This window comes from Lissotriton vulgaris, chromosome 7 (genome assembly GCF_964263255.1).
Source record: "Lissotriton vulgaris chromosome 7, aLisVul1.2, whole genome shotgun sequence".
In the NCBI taxonomy this organism is placed as follows: Eukaryota; Metazoa; Chordata; class Amphibia; order Caudata; family Salamandridae; genus Lissotriton; species Lissotriton vulgaris.
In genome coordinates, this window is record NC_141695.1 from 1,357,177,262 (window position 1) to 1,357,204,981 (window position 27,720).

Genomic DNA, 27,720 nt, shown 5'->3' on the forward strand with positions numbered 1-27,720 from the left:
CATAGATTTGATAGCAGCTATCAAGGAGCTAAGTCAGCTATTGATATAAAACTAGAAAGGGTTAATTACAAGAAGGTGCTTAAAGAGGCAAAAACAAACTGGGATGAACAACGTTGGTTAGATTTATATAATGCAAGTACTTCTACTAACCAACAAAAATTCTGGGAGGTTGTAAAATGGGGAGGGACTGGGGACCAGCAGGTTCCTGTCAATCATGTCCCTGCAGAGCAATGGGTCAAGCATTACTCGGCACAGTTTAGTAACATGGAACGGATCTCCCTTAATATTAGGGAAGATACCAGTGTACCGACTGTGGTGCCCTCACCTGATCAGATTGTTTTTACAGAAATGGAAGCTATTAAAGCTTTAAAACAAGTGCAGAATGGAAAAGCTCCTGGAATGGACTGTGTCCCTGCGGACCTTTTTAAGTTTGCCCAAGCACACTGGGTCCCTTATATAACCATCTTAGCGTACGCCATAGCTAGAGGGGTTAGGATACCAGATTCGTGGAAAGGGGCGGAGATACTACCCGTGTATAAAAAAGGGGATAGAACTGATGCGGGAAACTATCGACCCATCAGCCTCATCGACGCCCTACAAAAGGTAATCGCCAGAATGCTGCTAGGCAAAATCCAGCTCTGGATGACGGAAGTTGACATTCTGTCTCCTTTGCAGGCTGGTTTCAGGGCTAATATTAGCACAGTTGACCAAATACTCAGATTTGTTATGATCTACTGGAAAACTGTGTTTTTGAGAGGAGGCACTGTATTCGCAGCATTTGTGGATCTCAAATCTGCGTTTGATTTGGTCCCCAGAGGAAAGATGTGGGCAGCTCTAAGGAGGATGGGTGTTCCTACTGCCCTCCTTGAACTTACAATTAGGATGCATGAGGAAAATTTCCCCAGAGTTAGATGGGGTCGCCAGGGTCAGGTAACGGACTCCTTCCCCGTGACCCGTGGAGTGAGACAGGGCTGTGTCCTGGCCCCTACCCTATTCATACTTTTTATCAACCAGGTGGTTAAATTCCTCTCAGCTACCCCGACAGATGCACCAACACTGGGTGGGACCAAATTTCCCCTTTTAATCTTCGCTGATGACACCCTAATTTTGGCTAAAACTCAGATGGGTCTTCAGGTGGCTATTAACAAATTTGTGGACTTTTGTAATGAAAATGACCTCGAAATTAATATTTCTAAAACCAAGTTCATGGTCCTGACAAAAAATTGACCACTGAGGGGTCATGTAACGATGAATGGGTCTAGCCTAGAACAGGTTGAGGTCATGACATACCTAGGTGTTACAATGGACTATAGGTTACGCTGGAAAGAACAAATAGCGGCGCTTAGTTTGAAATTTGCTCGTTTATCTGGCTGCTTAGTGAAGGAGCAACGGTGTTCTTTGACCAAAAGAGTTTTACCTGCGCTTAAAATTTATAGCGCCAAAATTAGCTCAGCCATACTATATGGGGCTGACATATGGAGGAGTGTGGATTTGGCTGTCCTTGATAGGATTCAGAACAAATTCTTCCGCAATTTAGTCAGTCTCCCTCCATCAACGCCAGCACTACCACTTATGATGGATATGGGCTTTTATTCTATTAAACATCAAGCCCAATATAGGATGGTGGCGTTATGGAGACGCATATTGTCTACCCCGGAACTTGCCATGTTTGCCCGGGAGATACAGGATGTAAGAGCACAACAGGGGGCTGGGGAAATATCCTGGTTTAAGTCTATTAAGAATACTCTTACTAGAATGGGTCTTCCTTTGCTTTGATCCGAGCCAGGTTCTCACATCTTTCCACCAAAGAAAGATTTTAAACTTCTCTTCTGGTCCATGGTTAAAGAAGAACACGTTGTGCTTTCGAAGAAACCTAACCTGACAGGCTTGTTTTTGATTCATAAAGTAGTCCCACATACAGAGACCTATTGGTAAAGTTTCCTGTCTAAACTTTTTAGGATAATATCCCATCAGTTTCGTATAGGTACTTTGCCACTAAGGGATTTTACTAGTGGTTGGCAGAAGTCGGAGTCCACATCTTGTCCCTGTTGTTCTGAAAGCAAAGAATCAATAGGTCATTTTCTATTTGTATGTACTGCTTATCACGAACCACGCCATAAGTGGTTGAAGCCAATATGTAATAGACTAAACACCTGGGCGAGCAGAGAAGCACTGATCATCCTGAGATTTAACACAGCCGAATGGTTATCCATAGGGCTGGCAAAATTCCTTGGGTGAGCCTGGTTAATTAGAACTAGGTATGTTCGTAGTACTTCAAGCTGAAGAAAAAAAAAATTAAAACAGTCTGCTATAGCCTATCTATCATATTTGGGCAGTATCAATGAATTGTTTTTCTATATATACACGTTTTAAACTTTTTATAGACGTCTTCTTATGTACATTTAATTGAGTTTTTTAAACAAATTTTTCCTTGTCTGTTTAAAATTTTCATATTTCTGTTATATGTTTTGTATTATTATACATGTCTTTTATGAAGAAAATTCGAAATAAAGACGTTAAAAACTGAAACTGAAACTGAAATTTGGTCGAAACATGTTGACTTAAGCAGTCCTAGGAGGGTTGATGTGAGTTTTTCACTTTCTCACAAAAAAGCCCATCCTTTTTATTTTTAATCCTGTCCGTGGGACCCAGGAACAAAAGGTTTGACACGGTACCCAAGAGGCAGTTTTAGACTTATCTCTCACTGCACTTATTTCTATCACGGTTCCCAGTCAGGGTTGGTAGCACGTTCCCATTTTGTGTTTTTGTTTGTTTGTGTTGTTTCCTCCTCCCCTATGCTCCATCCTGTGCATGGCTATGCCAGGGTGTTTTTTAAGCAGACCCGATGATGAAGCATGTCACACACAGGCTTGTGTGTGAGTGAGGGCAGTTTTACTAACCTGGTTTGTGCCCCTGCATGCTTTGTCTAGTATTGTTTTTTCCTCTACCCCTCTCTACCCCTCTTGGCGTGTGCCTCCCCGCCTGACTGCCTCGCTGACGCCGCGTGACCACGCCCCCTGCCTTCGAGCGGCGTGGTCCGTGCTCGCCTGACCTGCCCCTGTTGTCATTGCTGTTTTAGAATTGTATTTTGTCTTTCCGTATTGCCTGTTTCCAGTTAATTGTATTTTCCTTTCTGTATTGCCTGATTATTAGCTGCCCTTCGTCCTCCCTCCCCGCTCCCCGCTTCCCGCCACCGCCGCTAACCCCGCCCCTTTTTTTCCTTCTGTACCCTCCCCGCTCCCGCCTCCCAGCTGCTCCGCCCCCCGCGCACTTGGCCATATATGGCGACCGTGCGACGCAGGTGAGTGTGACCTAGTTCTAGGACAACCCCGCGCCGCACGGCCACCAGCTGCTGCGTGTGCCTCCTCGCCTGACTGCCTCGCTGACGCCGCGTGACCACGCCCCCTGCCTTCGAGCGGCGTGGTCCGTGCTCGCCTGACCTGCCCCTGTTGTCATTGCTGTTTTAGAATTGTATTTTGTCTTTCTGTATTGCCTGTTTCCAGTTAATTGTATTTTCCTTTCTGTATTGCCTGTTTATTAGCTGCCGTTCGTCCTCCCTCCCAGCTCCCCGCTTCCCGCCGCTAACCCCGCCCCTTTTTTCCTTCTGTACCCTCCCCGCTCCTGCCTCCCAGCGGCTCCGCCCCCCGCGCACTTCGCCATATATGGCGACCGTGCGTACGCGCAGCGGTCACGCGCAGCGGGCGCGCCGATTGTGCGCCGAAGGCGCGCCAAAGGTAAGCCCGTCTACGCCCGTCCGCGCCTGGACCGCGCCCAGCGCCAGGACCCCTGGCCCACGAGGACCCCGGCCGACCCGCCTGACGTACACCGCCGCCACCCTCATCGCACTCAACACCGGCCGATTCCCAGGATGCTACCGAGCCACCCCACAACGCTCCCACGGACCCTTCAGCTGCCACGCCTGCAAATTCACCTGCATCCGGACCTGCCCGCCACCAGCACCTGCCAAGCCGAACACCAGCAGCAACCACCTCAAGTGCATCCTCCTCAACACCCGCTCCGTCCACAGACACGCCATCGAACTCTGGAACCTCCTAGACACCACAGCCCCGGACGTTGCCTTCCTCACGGAGACCTGGATGAACGCCTCTTCAGCGCCCGACATCGCCATCGCCATCCCTGAAGGCTACAAGATCACCCGGAGGGACCGCACCGCCAACCAGATGGGAGGAGGCATCGCCATCATCCACAGGAACACCATCCGTATCACGACCAGCACCGACAACACCCTAACCACCACCGAACACCTGCATTTCCAGATCCACACCGACCCGAAGACCACCCTCAGAGGCACCCTGATCTACCGACCCCCGGGACCACGCACTCAATTCAGCGAGGACATCGCCGACTTCGTCAGCCCGCATGCCCTCCCCTCCGCTGACTACATTCTCCTGGGGGACCTCAACTTCCACCTGGAGAACAACAACGACCGCAACACCAGCACCCTGCTCGACAACCTCGCCAACCTTGGACTCAAGCAGCTGGTGTCCACCCACACCCACCTCGCCGGACACACACTCAACGCCGTCTTCTCATCCAGCACAGACATCGCCTTCAGCCACGCCACAGAACTTCACTGGACGGACCACAGCTGTGTCCACTTTACCTTCAAAAGAACGACGATCCACCACCACCAGCAACAGGTTGCCCGTAGAAGCTGGAACAAGATCACAGCCGACCAGCTCGCCGCCTCCCTGAGCCAGCACCCTCCTGCCAGCTCAGCGAACCCCAGCCAGGCCGCCGACAACCTCACGAAGTGGATCAGCAACTGCGCGGACGAACTCGCCCCTCTGAGGACCCCGCCCAGCAGACCCGGCAGCAAGAAAGCCCCATGGTTCACCGACGAACTCAAGAGCTCCAAGAAGAACTGCCGAGCCCTCGAGAAAGTCTGGAGAAGGGAACCAACACCGGACAACATGACCACCCTCAAGCTCGCCACCCAGAAGCACCACCAACTGATCCGCGCCGCCAAGAAAACTTCATTCAAGGACGGGCTGGACAACAATGCACACAACTGCAAGGAACTCTTCAACATCGTGAAAGAGCTCTCCAACCCCAGCGCAGGATACAACGACATCACCCCATCGCAAGACCTCTGCAACTCCCTCGCCTCCTACTTCCACAACAAGATCGCAGACATACACAACAGCTTCAGCATTCAACCGAAGCACGCCACGACCACAGCAACACCCCCCACCACCACCCTCCGCGCCTGGACTCCGATCAGCACCGAAGACACCGTCCGCATGATGAACTCTGTCCACTCCGGATCTCCGACCGACCCCTGCCCTCACCACGTCTTCAACAAGGCCGACGCTGTCATCGCACCCCACCTGCGGGACATTATCAACACCTCCTTCGACACCGCCACCTTCCCTGAGAGCTGGAAGCACGCCAAACTCAGCGCTCTACTCAAGAAACCCACAGCGGACCCCACCGAACTCAAGAATTACCGCCCCATCTCGCTCCTCCCGTTTCCAGCCAAAGTCATCGAGAAGACCTTCAACAAGCAGCTGACCGCCTTCCTCGAGACGAATGGATCCCTCGACCCCTCACAGTCTGGCTTCCGAGCCAACCACAGCACCGAGACCGCCCTCATCGCTGCCACCGACGACATCCGAGCCCTGATGGACAACGGAGACACAGCGGCCCTCATCCTCCTGGACCTCTCCATGGCATTCGACACGGTCTGCCACCGCACCCTAGTGCAGCGCCTCAGCAACGTCGGAATCCAGGAGAAGGCACTGGAATGGATCATCTCCTTCCTCGATGGAAGATCACAGAGAGTCCGCCTACCACCGTACAAGTCAGAGGCCACCGAAGTCATCTGCGGCGTCCCTCAAGGATCCTCGCTGAGCCCCACCCTCTTCAACGTCTACATGAGCCCCCTCGCGGCCATCGCACGCCAACACAACCTCAACATAATCTCCTACGCCGACGACACCCAGCTGATCCTCTCCCTGACCAACGACCCCGCCGCCGCCAGAGCCAATCTGCACGAAGGGATGAAAGATGTAGCCGAGTGGATGACGACCAGCCGCCTGAAACTGAACTCAGACAAGACGGAGGTCCTCATTCTGGGCTCCTCGCCCTCCGCCTGGGACGACTCCTGGTGGCCCCCCGCCCTGGGCACCGCACCCAAACCGACAGACCACGCACGCAACCTGGGCTTCATCCTGGACTCCTCCCTCTCCATGACCAGGCAAGTCAACGCCGTCTCCTCGGCGTGCTTCAACATCCTACGCATGCTACGGAAGATCTTCTGGTGGATCCCCACCGAGACCAGGAAGACCGTCACCCAGGCCCTCGTCACCAGCCGACTGGACTACGGCAACGCCCTCTACACCGGTACCACCGCCAAGCTCCAGAAGAGACTCCAGCGGATCCAGAACGCCTCAGCCAGACTCATCCTCGACATCCCACGAAACAGCCACATCTCTGGACATCTGAGAGACCTGCATTGGCTCCCCGTCAACAAAAGAATCACCTTCCGTCTCCTCATCCACGCACACAAAGCCCTACACGACCAAGGCCCGAGCTACCTCAACAACCGAATCAACTTCTACGCTCCCAAATGCCACCTCCGATCAGCCAGCCACGCCCTCGCCGCCGTCCCCCGCATCCGAAGAGCGACAACAGGAGGAAGGTCCTTCTCCTACCTGGCCGCCAAGACCTGGAACTCCCTCCCTCCCGACCTGCGCCTGACCCAAGACCACCTCTCCTTCAGGAAGAAGCTGAAGACCTGGCTGTTCGAGCAGTAACGGCATCCCCCCCCCCCCCCAGCGCCTTGAGACCCTACGGGTAAGTAGTGCGCTCTATAAATGTCTTTGATTGATTGATTGATATAGCTTGTAATAGAGGGTTCGGGGTAGCTGAGTGGTTGACCCTCTCCCCTTCTCTTTTGTGTGAAATACTGCTTTAAATTATGTCACCCTACTGCCTCTTCCTGGGACTGATAATGATGAAAATGAGGTGGAGCATTCTTTTCTCAATGTTACTAAAGTATGCACCAAGCCGAAATCAGATATACAAGCTGAGCCACTGACTGCATAAGCCGCTCATACATTTCCTTCATGGACTCTCAAACACGAGCCATCCACAAACAAATCAGATTCAGTCTGTACAGTTTCAGGAGTAGTAGAAGCTTTTTTACTCCAGGTAGTATTCTCAGCATAAGTGGATGAGTTGATTGCTCTTACTAGAGAATGCTGCATCTCAGACCAGCAGAGAGTGACCATTTTCACTGATACTCAGTACGGCTTTGGTGTTGTTCATGATATTGGGCAGTTATGGTCCCAGAGGGGTTTCATGACCTCCTCTGGCAAGCCCATTCAGAATGGCAAACAAGTTCAAAAACTCCTTGAAGCATTGCAGATACCGAAACAACAATGGAGGTACCTACAGTCTGAATGAGAAAAAAGGACCCAAGTGGTGTCCAGCAAATGTGCATGCAGACCAGATGTTGATCTTACAAAGAGACAGTATTATGTCATGACAAAAAGAAAGTAGGAGAGGAGAAGTTACAAAGTCTGTTAAGACTGGAAAATAGTACCCATCAGCCCACTCAAAAGCGGAGTATCGTCATCTGGGTGGTAGGAGAAAAAGGTGTCCTTTAGGCTCACCCTCAGCCGGAGTCTAAGGTTGCCTGATCATGGACCCTTCAGGTCGGAGTATCCAACCCACAGACGACAGAATGTGAGAAGACAGGGCAGAAAGAAAAGGTTGCAGTGCAAGAAATGAAGGAAAAGTGCTCCTAATGTTTAAAAATGCCTAATTCAATGACATAAGGTAACTTTATTGGGTTTGACCATCAAATTGGCATGATTAAAAGCAGTAAGCTGATAGCATGAAAAAATAGTTTGCTATCTGTCGTGAGTGTTACTAGGTCGACATGTTTCAGCCTTTAACGGCTTTCTTCAGGACCAAAATGAGCTACCGCAACACATACTTATCGTGTATAACGACCAATGTCCCGTGGATTCAAGGGAAAAAGGTGTATCCTCTCCTGTATATATAGTGTGGGAAACAAAAAGACAAAACATCATGTTAAGAAATATACATAATGTGAATGCACATATCATAAAAAAAGAGACTTTTATGTTCAGCACTCACCCTAAATGCAGGGAGAGAAAACCTCACCTCGCCTGGCGACTGCTCAGGTAAGAAGGAGGCCACGCACTGTAAAAAAGTGCATGAAACAAAGTGGAAGTTAACTATACTTGAAAAAATACTTGTTCCAAACAGCAAAACCAAACAGGCGAATGAATGGGACCGGATCTATAAGAGAGTCCCATAGAAACCAAACTCAAAGAGAGAACCCTCTCTGAACATAAGGGTCGTTGTAAACCAAAAAGGGGTTTTATTAAACCATTGCAAAACTAGGCATTTAGGCGCTGAATACATGCCAGAAAAAAGCGCTGCACAAGCTTTAGCATTAAGAATCTACAAAGGCTCTACAAAGGTAAGTGCAGAGCTCCAAAAACCCTACCTCTCCGTCGTTGCCTCGGGTCTGTTGACTGAGCCGAGGGGGAGGTACCGAACTCTCAAAATGTGAGAATATTTAGAGAAAAGCGGCGGACCTGGGAGAAAACCTCACGTTTACACCCCTGCTATTGGAGGAGAGGCTGAGCCAATCGTGTGCGATGACTGCTGTGTAGACGTGATGGACACAGGTGACGCCTATCTGCCGGCTCTGGTCCTGTAGCGGACCTATGGGAGAGCTCTATGTCAATACATCGCTATTGGTTGACTGGGATGGGCCAATCAAGAAGCGATGTCGGCCGGGTAAACAGGAAGCGCGCGGGTGACGCTTTCTGCACGCAATGCGCTGTGAAAATAGCCGGGGAAAACCACCCACACTGTGTAGCGGAAATTTTAAAGGAGACGGTACTCTAAAAAAGAGAACAAGAAAAGAACATTGGTTGAATCAGTCAGCCAATGGTAGTGTGTCAAAAGACAACCATCGCATGCGATGCAGTGTGGCCCCAGACAGAAAACGAATACGCTTAAATATCTGCAACAAACCCAACCTGACCACTACTGCGGGAGTTATTTAGAATCATCAATGTGTGTCAAACAGTCCCACGAATACCGGGACGAATGTCAATTATACAGTGCATAGCAAACCTAGCACGATAGTGATCAAACCAGCAGACAAGGGGGGAGCCATTGTCGTACAAGATACCACCACATACCGTACTGAGTGTTTGAGACAATTATCCAACACACAATTTTACATCCCTCTTACCACCAATCCCACTGCTAGACTCATGAGTGAGATCAAATATCTAGTGGAAGAAGCCAGTACGGAGGGTTGTATTACTCCACAAGAGGCCAACTTTCTAGTCACCAAATGTCCCACGGTTCCATACTTTTACACTCTCCCGAAGGTTCACAAACCGGCCAGACCACCTCCTGGCCGCCCCATTATTTCGGGCATTGGATCCTTGTTGGAACCTTTATCAACTTTTGTTGATGTCTTTCTGAGTCCAATTGTCAAAACAATGCCTACATATCTACAGGACACTAAAGACATTTTGCGCAAACTACCTGATGTTGCTTTCGACACCAACACAGACATCTTAGCCAGTTTTGATGTCGAATCATTGTACACCTGTATACCGCAATTGGAGACACTAGAGACGGTCAAAACCCTCCTAGAAGACTTTCCAAGGGATAGTGCCACTCCCGTCCAATTTATCATGGAATTGGCTAGGATTGCCATGACTGAAAACTTTTTCGCCTTCGAGGAATCACTGTATTTACAGATCTCGGGGACGTCTATGGGCAGTAAATTCGCACCAAGTCTAGCGAACCTTTATGTCCATTGCTTCGAGACCCAACATGTACTGAATGACACCAATCCACATTTTCATCAATTGAAATTGTGGAAACGATACATAGATGACATCATAGTGGTCTGGAGAGGAGATATACAATCATTACAGTCTTTTCAGGAATGGCTAAATGCACAGAACCCTTACCTCAGGTTCACCTTAGAGTTCAGCAGAACCGAACTTCCTTTTCTGGATTTAACAATTTTTCCACATGAAGGACATTTGGCTAGCTCGTTATACCGCAAACCTATGGCACGTAATTCCCTGCTCAGGTTTGACAGCTTTCACCCCCGTTCCCTGAGGGAGAACCTCCCTTTTGGTCAGTTCCTCAGGGTCCGGAGGAACTGTTCCAACCCGGCTGATTTTCGCGCTAAAGCTGGTGATCTCTCCAAGAAATTGAGAGCACGACACTACCCAAAATCATTGGTACGCAGGAGCCTCAAGCGTGCCGCCAATAACCACCGTGAGGCTCTATTAGAACCTCCAGTGGTTAAACCACCCACTAATCGTATGGTATGTGTCACCACATTTAATACCTCCTCGTCCACCATCCAGAAAATCATCAGACAAAGATGGCGGATTCTTAACAGCTCAGGAGAACATATCCCGGTACCTATGTTTTCCTTTAAGAGAGGAGCAAACCTAAGAGATGCTCTGGTACATACAAGACCCCGGGACATCCCAGCTGAAGCCACTTTCAATCTGTGGAATCTCCCTCCAGTGCGGGGACATCATCCCTGCGGAAATTGTTCAGTTTGTGCCCAAACCAAGAAGACCCTTGAGGTCGACATCGGCACCGACCGCCCATGGATACTGAGGCACCATACCAACTGTAACAGTGACAAAGTCATTTACCAGATCACTTGTCCATGCGGCCTCAAGTATATAGGCATGACGACAAGGAAAGTCAAGGTGCGCATCCAAGAGCATAAAAGCACCATTAGACGCAGCAAACAGGCCACCCGCCTCACAACTCATTTTATTGATCAAAAACATCATCCGGATGAACTGAGTTGGTTGATTTTGGAACAACCCTACATACCCAGCCACATCACTGATATTCCATTGTTCCTCCTTAGGAAAGAGCAAAAGTGGGTTTTCAAACTTCACACTGACTGCGAAGGCCTCAATGACGATATTCCCTGGCTGCAACTTTAAGTCTCTGAACATTTGGATAGATGATGGAGGTCTGCAACCGCCTGTGCACACATTCAGTGTAGATACGCCGCCCATGACTTAAGGGTGATGTCCGCTTTTGGGACACATCCGCTTGACTCTGACAGCCATGAATGACCCACTAGTACTATGACTCACATATGACACTTTTCAGGGGCAAGTACTCCGTACACATGCACGAGTCAAATGATCTCTCGCCAACCTACAGCCGAAGTGTGGTTATATTTAACCATGCTAGGTTTGCTATGCACTGTATAATTGACATTCGTCCCGGTATTCGTGGGACTGTTTGACACACATTGATGATTCTAAATAACTCCCGCAGTAGTGGTCAGGTTGGGTTTGTTGCAGATATTTAAGCGTATTCGTTTTCTGTCTGGGGCCACACTGCATCGCATGCGATGGTTGTCTTTTGACACACTACCATTGGCTGACTGATTCAACCAATGTTCTTTTCTTGTTCTCTTTTTTAGAGTACCGTCTCCTTTAAAATTTCCGCTACACAGTGTGGGTGGTTTTCCCCGGCTATTTTCACAGCGCATTGCGTGCAGAAAGCGTCACCCGCGCGCTTCCTGTTTACCCGGCCGACATCGCTTCTTGATTGGCCCATCCCAGTCAACCAATAGCGATGTATTGACATAGAGCTCTCCCATAGGTCCGCTACAGGACCAGAGCCGGCAGATAGGCGTCACCTGTGTCCATCACGTCTACACAGCAGTCATCGCACACGATTGGCTCAGCCTCTCCTCCAATAGCAGGGGTGTAAACGTGAGGTTTTCTCCCAGGTCCGCCGCTTTTCTCTAAATATTCTCACATTTTGAGAGTTCGGTACCTCCCCCTCGGCTCAGTCAACAGACCCGAGGCAACGACGGAGAGGTAGGGTTTTTGGAGCTCTGCACTTACCTTTGTAGAGCCTTTGTAGATTCTTAATGCTAAAGCTTGTGCAGCGCTTTTTTCTGGCATGTATTCAGCGCCTAAATGCCTAGTTTTGCAATGGTTTAATAAAACCCCTTTTTGGTTTACAACGACCCTTATGTTCAGAGAGGGTTCTCTCTTTGAGTTTGGTTTCTATGGGACTCTCTTATAGATCCGGTCCCATTCATTCGCCTGTTTGGTTTTGCTGTTTGGAACAAGTATTTTTTCAAGTATAGTTAACTTCCACTTTGTTTCATGCACTTTTTTACAGTGCGTGGCCTCCTTCTTACCTGAGCAGTCGCCAGGCGAGGTGAGGTTTTCTCTCCCTGCATTTAGGGTGAGTGCTGAACATAAAAGTCTCTTTTTTTATGATATGTGCATTCACATTATGTATATTTCTTAACATGATGTTTTGTCTTTTTGTTTCCCACACTATATATACAGGAGAGGATACACCTTTTTCCCTTGAATCCACGGGACATTGGTCGTTATACACGATAAGTATGTGTTGCGGTAGCTCATTTTGGTCCTGAAGAAAGCCGTTAAAGGCTGAAACATGTCGACCTAGTAACACTCACGACAGATAGCAAACTATTTTTTCATGCTATCAGCTTACTGCTTTTAATCATGCCAATTTGATGGTCAAACCCAATAAAGTTACCTTATGTCATTGAATTAGGCATTTTTAAACATTAGGAGCACTTTTCCTTCATTTCTTGCACTGCAACCTTTTCTTTCTGCCCTGTCTTCTCACATTCTGTCGTCTGTGGGTTGGATACTCCGACCTGAAGGGTCCATGATCAGGCAACCTTAGACTCCGGCTGAGGGTGAGCCTAAAGGACACCTTTTTCTCCTACCACCCAGATGACGATACTCCGCTTTTGAGTGGGCTGATGGGTACTATTTTCCAGTCTTAACAGACTTTGTAACTTCTCCTCTCCTACTTTCTTTTTGTCATGACATAATACTGTCTCTTTGTAAGATCAACATCTGGTCTGCATGCACATTTGCTGGACACCACTTGGGTCCTTTTTTCTCATTCAGACTGTAGGTACCTCCATTGTTGTTTCGCTATATAAGTTGGGGGACAAGGTACCTAGTGTGTCTATAAACTGTTTCCCCTTGGACCCTCCAAACACTCAGTATATTATTGGCATTGCAGATACCTGCAGAAATTACTGTTGTTAAGTGTGTGGTGCATTGTAAGGTGATGATGATGTAACTGTCAGCAACAGATATGCTGACGAAGTCGCCAGATACTGTGCTTAAAATGCTTGTACCTTTAATAGAGAGTATACAAATGAGGGAACCGACAAGACAAACTATAACCTTTTGTTAACAACAGCTGATGATTGGGAGGAAATCAAGAGGTTGCAGAAAGACGTGTCAGAGGCAGAACATCAGAGTTGGGTCAAAGCAGGATGTGTCAAGATAGATGAGGACGAGATTTGGATTTCAGAAGATGGAGACCAGAGTTGCCTAACAGCCTTTTACCCCCAATGGCCAGACATTATTATGGTCCTTCTCACATGGGAAAGGATGTGATAGACTTAACCAAGTCTACCTAAACAAACGGACTAAGGTTTAGTTTGATGGCTGAGGCATTGTGCCACAGATGTGTTGGGTGACAACAGAATAATGTGGGGAGAAGGACTGCAGTAAAACAGAGTCACATAGGCATCTCAATAAAATCCAACTGCATCCTGTTGAAAGGACCTCCTGACCTCCCTATGTGCAATGGATTGAGGTATGTATTGGTTGTTGTGTGTTTCTTTTCATGATGGGTTAAGGCATATCCCACACGAAGAAACAATAGACTCACAGTAGCAAAGCTTTCATTGAGGAAGTTAACAGCTAGGTTTGGCGTCCCAAAATATTTGGAATCTGACCAAAGTACGCACTTTAAAAATGTAAAGCAGCATACAGCATCCTCTGTATTTCAAGTTGAACAGAGACTACATTGTAGTAACAGAGGAGCTGAGCCTTTGAGTCTGCTGGAAAAGGTCAATGTACTGAAATCCAGGCTTGCAAAAGTGTGTGATTCTACCTCCTTGAAATGGTCTAATGCATTGCAGCTTGTGTCGATGAGTCTCAAGAGCATACCTGATCGAAGGACAGGATAGTCCCCCCATGAGATCATCATAGGTAGGGCAATGAGGCTGCCAGCAGTACCTGCAGATGCGCTTGTGAACATTGAAGGAATCAAGTATCAGATCATCAGTAAAGGATTGGCTGATGTGTCTGATGAGGCACAGAACGCACCACAAGTCGCTACAGCCCAGATTCACCAGGAGCAGTGCCATTATTTCAGTCCCGGTGACTGGATCCTGGTGAAGAAACACATACAAAAGAGATGTCTGGAGCCTCATTGGCATGGGCAATACCAGGTGATCCTAGTCGCCATGACTGGTGTGAAGTGCGGAGGTCTTCGGCGAGCCTGGGCAGCATTCACCCAGTTGCGAACTCTGTGTCCCCTTGGTTATATAACAGCAGCTCTCCCAGAAGCACCAGTGGTGGTAGAGAGGCAATGGGAGCAGGTTAATAAAGGTGTTGGGGACCACCAAGAATCTGAAACAGCACTTGCTTGGCCTGGAGGGCCTGGAGAGTTGGCTGTCAAAGTTGAAAACAAAGGGGCTAGTTCTGTGGTTGTTACTGAGCAAGACTTTAACCCCAACTAAGGGTGTCAGCAGGAGAACATTAGCTGAGAAGGCAGCAGAGAGGTCCCGCAGGCTAAGTAACGCAGAAGGAGAAGGTACTCCTCCCCTTAATAAACTTACGTTGTTGCAAATGACAAAGGGAACGAGTTCTACGGATTATGGAATCATTGTGAAAATTCAACTGAAACTTTGTGAACTTGATCTTCAGTTTGATCCTATGTTTGAACTTCCTCTGTTAGTGAAATTTAGTGACTTGAAATATCTTATTCTGGATGTGACAAAGTTTCCTTTCTTGGATGTGAATGAGTTCCCTGTGCTAGTTGATTAACTGAGACACTTCAAGTTCACTGACAATCAGTACCAAAATGAACGATTGATCATTAGAGACATTTAAATAGACTTTGGAAAGAAGAAAGAAGATTAACAGAATCTTTGTATATAGTTTTGCTGCATATCATTTGAACTCAGGTAGAAACCAATAGAACATTCTCTGTAGTTGCTATGTTCCAACCAACGATTAGATTCGAACAAAGAAATCGTATTAGAATTGGCTTCCATTAGGAGTAGATACATTATAACAGGCATTCTAATAGGTGTTGTGGTCGTATTAATCATGGAGCTTATAGGGTTATATCCAGCTACATACAAGTCAGTAGATGTTAAGCCTACTGTTGTCTATACTACACCACATCCTGCTGATAATAACTTAGATCTGTGCACAGTTTCTTAACCCCCCCACAACTATATCACGAGGAGATTGTGCTTCAAATGCTTATTTTAGATTGCTGTAGAAATATTTTGACAGTATGAATTTGAGAGATTTTTCTGTGTAAACTGAGTTGCCTGCGTCTATTGCAGAGGGTGTACCCTACCATCATATCCCTTTAACAAATGGAATTTCCTGCAGCCTTCTATTGAGCTTATCGTATAGATAATGTAATTTTCAATATTATTTTTTGAACTATGTTTAAGTTTTTTCATAAGTCCCTATTTTCAACCATTTGAATAGGAATCCTTATTTCAAAGGGGCTGAGATTGCAAGCAAGTATTTTTCATCTCTTAAGTCACTGGACACTGCATACCCCCGTAGACATAACTTGACCTGTTCCATGTCAGATGTGGCAAATAGTTTCTTGAATCTCGCGGAAGACAGAGGGAGAGATCCAGAGTACAATTTTGGAAGTGATAAAGATCCTAATAAACAACATATGTGGAATAGTGAAGAAATTGAACATCAGGTGAAGGAAAATGGGCCTGCTTTGGCCTTAGATTGGCAACATAAGGGAAAGCTGTGTATACATGTTGATTAAAGATATAAAGACTCTGATAATATAGACTCATTATTTTTAGGACAAAATGACTATGAACAAATTTTTGAGGCGAGAGTGAAGGGCGACCTTTTCTTGGAAGGAAATGATCCTGTGATTCCTGGAGTGTATTTTTAGTGTGGACAGTATGCATATTTTAAATTGCCCCATGGATAGCATTGCACATGTTATCTTGGTATAGTTTTCCTGACAATTTACCACAAGGAACATTTCAGTGATCCTGTTTGGTAACAAAATCTAGAACTAGGGGTCTATTAGAATAGCGGGTGGATCTACACCGCCTGCCCACCATATTACGATGGCAGGGGGACCCCAGCGGACGTAAAGAGCGTCAGCCATTTTTATGCCCGTAGATGAGTCGACTGGGTGGAAAAGGAGCTCAATATGGTGGCGGTGTCTGCAAGACACCGCCATCCATATTAAAATGGAGGGGAGATCTGCCTTTCTCTGGCGGCGTTGTCGCCATGGAAAGGCGCGTGGATTCTGCAGGTGGGGGCTCGTTGAGGGCAACGGGAGTGTTGGGGGTGCCTATGTAGGGGGGTACCATAGGTACCCCCCTAAATTGGCATGGCCAAGGTGGCAGGCACCGCGCTCCACTGGTGGCCGGTCCCAGCACCGCTAGGGTGGCGGGCCAGACTAAAGTCTGCCCGCCATCCTAATAGAACTCTAGGTGAGGTATTAGTGCAGCCGAAGTGGAAGGAGATATTTTTGGCACTATAATTCCAACTGTAGGAGTGATTCTGAATGATCTGAAAATTAGAAAGCTGTCTACAATAGTGGATAAACTGGCTACTAGTAATACAAAGTCTTTACTGTTTGTTAATACTGAGATGGTTGTGATAAGGTCTATGATTTTACAGAACTGTCTTGTGTTAGTCCTTTTACTAGCAAAGGAGGGCGGAGTCTGTAGGATGCTAAAACTTCAGCAATGTTGTACTTGTATCTCAGGTGAAAGTCAGGATCTGGAGAAGTAAATTCAGAATATATATGGGTTAAAAAAAGTGAAATTGTTAAAAGGGACAGGAGCTTCGGAAGCCAGTGAAAATGGATTGTCTGTTGTAGGTAAACGGTTTGGAAACCTGGGATGTGGAATTTTGAGTGGCATCTTTAAACCCCTTTTGATAATTGCTCTTTGTGCAATATTTCTATTCATAATCTTTAAGGGATACTAGTATGCACAGGGTACAAGGAGAGGGAAGAGAGCCGATGTGGAGTTAGATGAGAGAGTAAATATTGTGATGACATGAAATGTTTAGAAGATTCTAGGCTAAAGACTATAGGGTTGTAGATAGTCTATCTGATAACATCTGACTGTAATCTGTGATGGCTGGATTTGCCATCAGAAGGGGGACTGGAGCAACGTAATTTTGGCTTCACCTTTTCATGTTTACTTAGGCCACATCTATGTGTACGTGCGGCCTTATGTACTTGTGTGATATAACCTTATTAACATAATGTAGTGCACTTGAACAGTTACAGAACTGGCCTCTACTATGTTATCTGGACACTTATATGTGTGTATGTTAACGTTCTCTTTACAGTAATGAGTTGCAGATAGATGTATGTGAGAACTACATCTGTGTGGTTTGAATAATATTGTATTTCTTATATGTTAATGCATTACTTTAAATAATGCTCACCATTTATTTTATAACTCAAAATGTATCCATTCGAACAGTTCTCTACACTTATATTGTTACTGTATATGTATCTGTAATAATGCACTTAACTGTGTATTTAATTGCTTGCCGTACAAAAGGTGACCAAAGGTTTTCGCCATGTTTAATTTTACCATGAATTCTTGCTTTGGATGCAATGTTTCTCTTTCCTCTACAGGTGCAAGTGCATTAGCTCATGGACAATGAAAGGCACATTGTGTGAAAGAGATAGTGAGGCCTCGAAAGAAGTACTGCTTGGTAAAGGATAAGAAGACTTAAAGAAGGAAGGGAGGACTACTTCCCAAGCGGGATAAAGAGACAGGAGGAATTCAAGGATATTTTAATTTTTAGACCAAAGGAAAGAAATCTCAGGTGTAGTTGCCAAGTTTGCTGTTTGAAGATGGGACATAGTTGGACATGTGACCTGGAATTCTCCAAGGTTCTTTTGGTGGGTATAATTAGGAATTGCACTTTAGATGTGTTCAGATTTCCCTTTAGACTCTAGGAGGTACAGACCTCTTAGTGACATCTCTGTTGTGTGGCTTCATTCTATACAATATACTTATACAGATGTTCTGCTATTCTAAGTTCTCAATGATTGACACCTTTTCTCTGCTTCTAGATTTGATAGGGTTTCTCTCACTCCCAGTTAGAATACGGGTTAGTAGGTCTTCTTGGACAACCTCATGTGTAGGCAAGAGGATCGAAACTTTCAATCTGCACATCAGACTGTATTTCTCATTCTGTGTATAGCAGCTACCAAATTCCTCATTTGTTTTCGGTTATTGAGGATCAATTTTATCCATTGCTTTGGATATCCTTTAGTGATTATGTATTTTTATACTATGTTTCTGTGACTATAAATTCAAGCCAAGCTGATATGATTCAATCAATCTATAATTAATCCCATCAATCAACTCTGAGTTTTACTGTGTGGCCAAATGGGTTAGAACGTAATTGGTAAATTTAGTTGATCTTAACTCCTTTTATCGCTCACACACCTTGAACTTTCCAATGCAGGGAGCCATGAAGAAGGAATCCATGTTCTATGCATTTTCATTTGCATACCAACAAAAAAAATGTTGTTTTCAAATGGGAAAAAAATCAGTAACAGTGCTTAATTTACACAGCAACTCAATTTTTGGGGGAGTGGTACTAATTTTTATCACCAGACTTTAATCCTGAACAAAAGGGAAAAAGGCAGAAAAAAAGGAGTGGGTAGAGAAAGATAGGAAACCAGTAACGCAATGAGAAGCGAGAATGAAAAAGAACCTGCAAAAGTGAGATAAAGAGACAGGAAATGAAGGATGCTGGAAGCAAGAGGTATCAGGAGGAATATAGGCTAGGCAGTGGAAGTCCCCAGCAATCCTAGCATTCATTAGCGAAACTGACAAGCTCAAGCAAAATACTTTGGACTTCTGCTTATTTTTTTCACTTTTTACACACAAATTAAGAACTGGTGCGGTCAAAGCTGGGCTTGCCTTCATCAAGATGTCCTATATCCAGGCCTATTACTCATTGACGTGTTGGGAACAGGAGAGAACATGCTGGGAGTCCCACCGACCGAAGAGTGCAAGTCGTAGGTAGCCGCGGTAGTAGGGAGTTCCCCCACTATATTTAGAGAGGGCACTCGGGTTCCTTTGGATAATGAGAACCGAGAGGTGTGGCACCTCTCGGGTTCCTTTGGATAATGGGAACCAAGTGCGCCAACACTGCAGCTGGGTGTTATTAATCCCTCCTTCCAGCTGGAAGCATTCATTCTATCTTAAAGAGAATACCCCTCTGGGCCTCTCTGACAAAGTCTTATCTAAGAAGTAGCAAGGAACTTCACACCATTAACTCTACATTTGCAGATCTTCAGGCGATGTTAAAGTGCGTGTGTGCTTTGAAGCTGAAGAAAAGAACACAAATATGTAAGAACAGCAAGTTTGACTATGTAAGAACAGCAAGTTTGACTGTATAAAAAAAATAGTACAACCACATTTTGTTTACTCTGTTACGTGGAACTTGGGATGGATTGCATTTGCAGTGTTTGTTTAAAAATAATGACCCCTTCAGCAATTTCTGAGCTAAACTGCACACCGAAATGTAGAAAACATACAAAGTCAAACAAACCAAAACATGTTGTTTTGCACAACTGTATTTTTACATGGTGGTGTTGTGAAACAGGCCTGCTTAACTTTAAAAGGGAGGACTATTATAAGGCCAAAAATTATTTATCACTTCGTGTGGCTTTACTGTGCTTTCCATATGCTAATTATTCCCCACACTATTTCTCTTAGTACATACCTGTAATAGACGCAGGCGACTTCGCGCGTGACGAAGATGTACCCTCCGTCGCGTTCTCTTTTGATTGTGAATTGAGCCAGGGTGGCGCGAGAGGCGGCAGCCACCACCACAGCGTCGGGGCCCACGGACAGCGGAAGGTCCCCCAGGCCGGCCCGCCAGTCGCTGCCGATCTCGGCGCTCAGCCAATCAGCGTAGGCCGACGCCGACTTGAAGATCTCGTTGGAGACTCGCAGGGCGCAGGTGGGGAAGGAGCGCCACTCTGCCACGCCGAATGGCAGCTTCTGCGCGCGACCATTCAGCAGCCGGTTGGGGCACAGGGTGCACGTCTTGGCCCTGCTTAAGGCACTCTCCAGCGGGGTGATGCGGCCGACGGTCCGGCGCAAGGTGGTAATGTCAAAGCCAGCTCCCGCCAAATCGTGCCCTGGAATGAAATCGGCTCCCTGGCACTCCTGGTAGGTGCCGGTGAAGCACTCAGGATGGACAGCAGGAAGATTGTGCATGAAGAAGCAGTAACTGATTAGTACGATCCAGTGGCGGTCACAGCCCATCGTCGGTCCTTCGGGAGCTTTGTACATTCATCGGTATCTTCCAGTCATTTTAAACTGTAGCTTCAACCTGCAAGAGAAAAAGATGCAGAACGCGTTCAGTCATGTTACATCATATAGCACTGGAGAGACGTAAATGTATCACTCAAATATCAACTTTGAATAGAACGAGGTCGCCCGAGGATGGTTGACTTCTGAAATATATTTAACCTTCTATTTGACTCATCCCTTGACCCACAGAAGCACCCTAGAACTCGAGATGGCTTTATCTGCCATGTTTTCACTGGCCCAGTGGTGTAACAAAACTTGAGGGGGCCCCCCTGCAAAGCACATGGAGGGGGCCCCGGGGGCGCGGCCCACCATCTACCACTTTGCCCTACCATCCAGAAATCTAGCACATTTTGATTTGAAACCTCCGACATTTAAATGAAAGGCCTCTATATTGTCTTTCTCTAACTTCTAATGAGAAAGTGGGAACCACTCTTAACATACAAGCTATGCCATTTGTAACAATACTGTCAAAAGCAGATTATTTAACTGAGGCAGCAGTCAGAACAATGCCAAGGAGGGATCCTATTGTCTCAGGAACTGCCTATGGCTGAAGAACAAAGAACAACTATGAAGGGTCTGAAATAGACATTGACAATACCTTGAAACTTTGAAACACAAACTCAGTATCCTGCGAAAGGCAAGAGAAATAGACTGGTAAATTATATGCATGCCACACACTAGTGACTGTCAAGGGTTGTGCATGATAATAACATGAACTGAGGAAGCAATTTAAATCATAATGTATTTATTAGTAAGCACTGCAAAACAGGCAGGCAAAAAAGGCTGAGGAAGAAAACTGTTTTGATGCTTCAGAACATTGATGCAGATGTAACCCTTTCTTCCTCACCCCTACATGCCACCCAAAACGTTTCCTAGATCCCAGAGACCCCTGCTCCTTCTAGCATTCTCCTGGCCTTCTGCAATGTCCTCCCAGAACAACTCCCACTTTCATTATTAGTAACAAATTACATTTTTAGGGAAAGGCTCTCTGTACGTGCCATCGCATTATCCACGGCACTGGCCTTGTGTACCTGCGGAGTCTCCTTACCTCCTATTTGCCTGCACGGCCTCTTAGATCTAGTGGGACTGGCCTGCTGTTAGTCCCTAAGGTTAAGAAGGCCAGGATGGGTGGTAGGTCCTTCAGGCTTTTGGCGGCCCAGAGCTGGAATAAACTCCCTCTTAACCTTCCGTTGGAGTCATCTGAGATGAAATTTAGGAAGGATCTCAAAACGTATCTGTTCTCACATTAATAGTTACGCTCTTACGTCGTCTTAGGTTTTGTGACTCTGCCTCTCCCACTCATACTGGCGCGGGGACACGCCGATGGGCGTAACCAGGCGCTTCATAAAACTTCTTCTTACTATTATTATTAAAAAGGCTTACCCGGCATTGACTGTTTAGGCTAGGCCAGCAGCATGGCACAGATATGTTAGGACAGCAGCATGGCACAATTTGGTTGGACAGCAGCACGGCACATAATTGGTAGTTCTCAGTTTATTCAGCCCTCAGAATGCCAGCTTCACCAGCTGAGTGTGTTGATGTAGTCTATTGTATCTGCCTTTATCAGCATTAGCATATGAAAACATTCCGAGGCCTGCCAGCCAGGAACAATCTAACTACCTCCACCACATTAAGGGTGGCTACAATGTCTGAGGCTATCCTTGCTGACTCCTGGGTGGGCCCCATCCTGCTGACCCCTGACATTGTGGCGACAGGACCTGCTATCTGCCTTTATCAGCCTTAGGAGATGAAACCATGCTGAGCCCTGCCGGCCAGGAAAAAACTAACTACCTCCACCACATTAAGGGCGGCTACAATGTCTGAGGCTATCCTTGCTGACTCCTGGGGGGGGGGCTTCCTGCTGACCACCATATATTGTGGTGATAGGATCCTCAATCTGCCTTTATAAGCATTAGAAAATGCAAGTACGCTCGATTAGCCCTTGGATCACCCCTTACCACACTAAGGCTACACAAGGGGCAACTGAAAACGGTTGACATGTACTCCCTCCGACCTTTGCTCATTCTTTCCAACCTTTCTTTTATTTCCTTTCTTATTCACTTCTTTCCTACTTCCCTTCCTTCCCTTCTCACTCTCCACTCTTTCCATTTCTTCCCCTCTCTTCCTTCTCCCTCAACCCTTTCTGTAGCTCCATTCTTCTTTTCCTTCTTTGTTCCTTCTCTTCCTCCCTTGCAGTCTTCTTCCTTTGCCCTATCACTCTCTCCCCATCTCCTTGCAAGCTTCCTTCCCCTCCTTCCTTCATTTCTGCTTTACCACATCTCTATATTTCTTCTAGCTTTTCTTCCATACTTACCTTCCACCCTCCATTCTTCTCTCCACCACTCCCTTTTCCTTTCTTCCTCCCTCCCTTCTACTCTCCTAACCGTCGTCCCCCCACCTGTCCTTCCTTCCATTCTGCTCTCTCCTTTCCCCCTTTCTGTCTTTAGGCACCACCACCCCTCTTTTTTGCTCCCACTCTTGTTACGTAGCTGTACACAGCTTCATCTGAAGTGCAGCAGACACCCACTAAGGGTTTATCATAAATCATTTAGCAATGTTTTGTTCTGGTCTCATATGTAATTAACAACTCAATTAATATTTTAATATTACCTTGCTTTATAAACCCTAACATCTGTTAATTCATTTATTGATGCCAGTTGTCAGACTGGCAATGGGGCTCACGTCAGTTTAGAACAAAGATAATTTAAGACAGTAAGTAAAGACAGGTGTAAGACACATCCCTGATAAAAATCAACTGCAATTTAAAGAAATATGACTCTAAACTGCCTGATGCACAGCCAGGCAAAAAGGCAGCGCTACCTAATGATGAATGCATGATATCAATAAGCTACAATGACATCCACACAAGTCTCCAAGGAGCATCATTTAATCATTATAGTCTAATACCTCCTGCCTTGAAGGAACTGCACAGGCTTTCCAATAAACTAAGAATTACATTCAAAGGTAATGTATACAAATCATTTCAAGTATATGGTCCTTTCTATCTCTGTAACGTGACCCCAAATGTAAATCAGGAAACAACCTGAGGTCAAGCAGAACTAGTCCTCCAATAGACCCACATGCAGATGAAAGCGGCATGCGGAAAACAGTGAGAGCTCAGGGGGTGCTTTTTGGAATTCCTTGCACCACATCCTTCAAGTCACCGCCAAACTTTCATCCTCAACAAGGTACTGAAGAAAAAGTAATTCAAAGAAACCTATGACCATGAGCAGACACTATTCAGGATCACCCATCACCCTTTTTATCATAGCGCTCCTCACGGTCCGTTGGCTCACAGTGTAGCTCCCACCAATATCCATCTCAAATATTCACCCCTAACAGTTGCCCACATCAGTCTTTAAGCCGAATGTTTATACTGTGAATTCCATCTCTCTCCTACTCTAAGTGCAAAGTTTACTTAGCAATTGGTTAGGGAAATACAAAAATGATAAAACAAGTACATAACTAGAACACTAAAGGCAAGTGAACAAAGTGTGTAACTTTTCTTGGAACCAAGTAGAAACTCCCCCCTAGCCCCATAAATTTAGGTGTTCCTTCCACATTCCCAATTTGGATATAGATAATTTAAGCCCATGTCAAATTCATGTTCTCCAAATACATCAACGGTTGCTCCCTGCCCATCCCCACACTGGATAGCTATTTATTCCTACCCTTAACATGTGTAAACCCTCTACTAGATGAAGGTTGGGAAAGCGTTCCAAACTTTGCAAATAACTGCACACTGCAGGTTTTCCACTATTTTTCAATTTACCGCAAATTTGCACGCAGCGGATTTTTTTGCTTGGTGATACAATATTGCAGCGTGCGGCGTTCACTTACCGCCATTCAGCGTTTGCCGGGTTGTTTTTCTCGATATTTTGCGAGTGCTGCTCCATTTTGGATCTTGCTGCGGGATCCCGCAGGAGTTTGGCAACGCATCGCCAGAGTTCGCAATTGCGAACATGTAGATGCAGCGGGCAGCAACAATCTGGCACTCGCGAAATTACAAAATTTGCAATTCTGCACAAGAAATCCACCAGCAAGCAGCATAAACCTTCGGAAAATGATGATTTTTATCAGAATAACTCCTCAGGTTGACATTTGCCTGCACTTTTTTGGATTTGAGGCCTTTTTGACTTTCTTTGGATCACTTTTGGATTAGAAATCAACTTTCACAAGTAAGTTTGTTTAGGGCATTACAGTTGCTGTTCTGCAGAAAAACGAGTTTTGCAAAACTGAAAGCACTCAGCAGGTGCAAAAGTTCACTCATCATTAGTAACCATTCCTGTAGTGCTTCCTGAGGGGCCCCTCCAGAGTTCAGTTGCCTACGTTTGTTTGGGGCATTACAGTTGCTGTTCTGCAGAAAAACGAGTTTTGCAAAACTGAAAGCACTCAGCAGGTGCAAAAGTTCAAAGACATCATTAGTAACCGTTCCCTGTAGTACTAGTGCTTCCTGAGGCGCCCCTCCAGAGTTCAGTTGCCTACTTGCAACTATTCTATGACCCTGCTCTGACCCTCACAGCAGGCTCATAGAATAGCTACAAGTAGGCCACAAAGGTCCTGGGGAAAAAAATTGCACTGCAACAGAAAGCAAATTACAGATAAGGAAGCAGGTGCCAGACAGGAAGTTTAAATTCAGTGACACATTAATCAACCCCAAATTAATTCATGTCAGTTGAAGCAGGGCAGGTGTGCTTGCTTTCCCCCCCCATAATCTACAGTGATAATCTACAGTGATGAATCAGAGGGTGGCAGTGATGTACCAGAGGGGCGCATGGGTGAATCAGAGGGTGGCAGTGGTGAAACAGAGGGTGCTGTGACCCTGTGATGATGAACCAGCCGTAGAAAGAACAAAGTCGCGACTGTTGCGAGCCGACAAGTAAGTTCGCAATTGCGAACTGGTACAAAACCCTCGCGAACTGGCAGAAACCCTTGCGAACACAAAAAAAAATCAGCAAATTCGCGAGAATTCGCGGATTTTGCGGATTGCGAGTTCGCAAATACGCAAATCCGCGAACGCCAGATTCGCAAAATTCGCCCATGCTTAGTCTCTGGGATCTATGAAACGTTTTGGGTGGCATGTAGGGTGAGGAAGAAAGGGTTACATCTGCATCAATGTTCTGAAGCATCAAAACAGTTTTCTTCCTCAGCCTTGTTTGCCTGCCTGTTTTGCAGTGTTTACTAATAAATACATTATGATTGAAATTGCTTCCTCAGTTCATGTTATTATCATGCACAACCCTTGACAGTCACTAGTGTGTGGCATGCAGATAATTTACCAGTCTATTTCTCTTGCCTTTCGCAGGATACTGAGTTTGTGTTTCAAAGTTTCAAGGTATTGTCAATGTCTATTTCAGACCCTTCATAGTTGTTCTTTGTTCTTCAGCCATAGGCAGTTCCTGAGACAATAGGATCACTCTTTGGCATTGTTCTGATTGCTGCTTCAGTTAAATAATCTGCTTTTGACAGTATTGTTACAAAAGGCATAGCTTGTATGTTAAGAGTGGTTCCCACTTTCTCATTAGAAGTTAGAGAAAGACAATATAGAGGCATTTCATTTAAATGTTGCAGGTTTCAAATCAAAATGTGCTAGATTTCTGGATGGTAGGGCAAAGTGGTAGATGGTGGGCCGCGCCGCCGGGGGGGGGTTCTCCTTGTGCTTTGCAGGGGGGCCCCCTCAAGTTTCGTTACGCCACTGGGCTTACTTGCACTGCAGCTGTCTCCCTCCGCAGACAGTGAGGGGGCCCCTGGAGGAGCGTGGGGGGCCGGGCCCCCCCCACACCACGGGGGCTGCAGTGCCCTTTGTTACGCCCCTGCACTGGCCTGACCTGATGCATTGTTCCCAAATCCAACCATACAACCCCGGTGGCAGCGGGGGCTGGGGGTGGACTAATATATATAAAATTAGGAGTAATGGCAATGGGGGTGTGGGGAATCACAGCTGTTTTAACGCTTATTCTGTTAGAGCAGGGGTTTCCAACATTTTCTGTAATAAGAGCTACTTAATTTCAATCAAACTCAAAGAGAGATACTAATATTATTAGTGTTGCAATACTGTCCCCATCAGACACGTTTACGTTAGTGGTCACCATATGCAAGATTACTCCATGTTGCCTGCAGTATTGCAAAAAAGGCACTGTCAATTTGAAAAGCCTCTACATGGATAATACCTATCAGCCATAGCTGCAATGCCTCTGGCACCAAGGTAGATACATTTGCAAAACGTCTCTCCAGTGCTATATGATGTATCACTCAAATATCCGCTTAAAATATATTTTAGAAGTCAGCCATTTTTCTCCATTTATATTATCTTATGAGTTCTGGGGAAAAAAACACATTTCATCTTAAATATATGCTCTCAATTTTGATATAGGTGTATTAATTCAACCAAGCAAAAGCTTCAAATTTAGTAGGCTACACACTGGAGAGCTACTTACAGGTAGATGGAGAGCTACCAGTAGCTGATTAGACTGCACAGGTGTGGAAGTGACGAAGCAAGGTCGCCCTGGGTTCGTATACAAGTATTAAAAAGAGTCCTCATGCTAGCTGGTTTGTATGAAAAGGAAGTCGTAACCAGTGTCACTTGTCGCTTAAGGATGAAACAGCTGGAGCAGTGGCCCCCTCATGCCCCTGGGCCCCGGTGCAACTGAACCTGATGCTCCAATGATAACCACGCCCCCTAGAGGTATGCAGATACAGTGGCAGCAGCATCGCCGGTCCGTGCATTTTTTTGATGCATGGACTTTTGGTGTGCCCCAAGAGCTCTCAGCAGCAGGCTTTGCTGAAGGGGGCAGGTAATGTAAAATGTAATGTAATGTAAATTGATACTTGTATAGCGCACTACTCACCCGCAAGGGTCTCAAGGCGCTTGAACGAATACCGCTGTGGAACCCGTCCTGGCTTTCCCTGTGAGGCGTCCACTCCTGGGCACCCCCAGGGTGAAGGCCAGGCATCCTTAGCGTTGTGGGGGCCGTTGTGGAGATTAAGCAAGCTATTGCCCAGAGTTGCAGAGTGGGACTCCATGATTAGAATAGGCACCGAGGCGAGAATTATCAGGTCCGTGGAATTTTGAGCCCAAGACCCGCCGAGGCGAGGAATTGAACCCTGGTCCCGGGCTAAACCTCTGCATCAGGGTCTGCCGCTCTAACCATTAACTCTCAGAGACTACCTGCACTTTTTAAATTTACAAAGAAGCGTACCAGCACCTCTGAAACGTATTCACCAATTGTGAAAGAGGAGTACCTTCC

The 27,720-nt window shown here is 46.3% G+C and overlaps 1 protein-coding gene across 1 annotated transcript in view; it reads right to left on the minus strand.

The window, feature by feature from the left end:
• LOC147703687 (perforin-1-like) overlaps window positions 1-27,720 on the minus strand; it is a 65,999-nt gene that overhangs the window by 37,034 nt on the left and 1,245 nt on the right. The window contains exon 2 of the mRNA XM_086932045.1: window positions 19,878-20,492. Within this exon, the coding sequence (XP_086788171.1) occupies window positions 19,878-20,452 (575 nt within the window). The 5' untranslated portion in view covers window positions 20,453-20,492. The remainder of the gene's footprint in view (window positions 1-19,877; window positions 20,493-27,720) is intronic.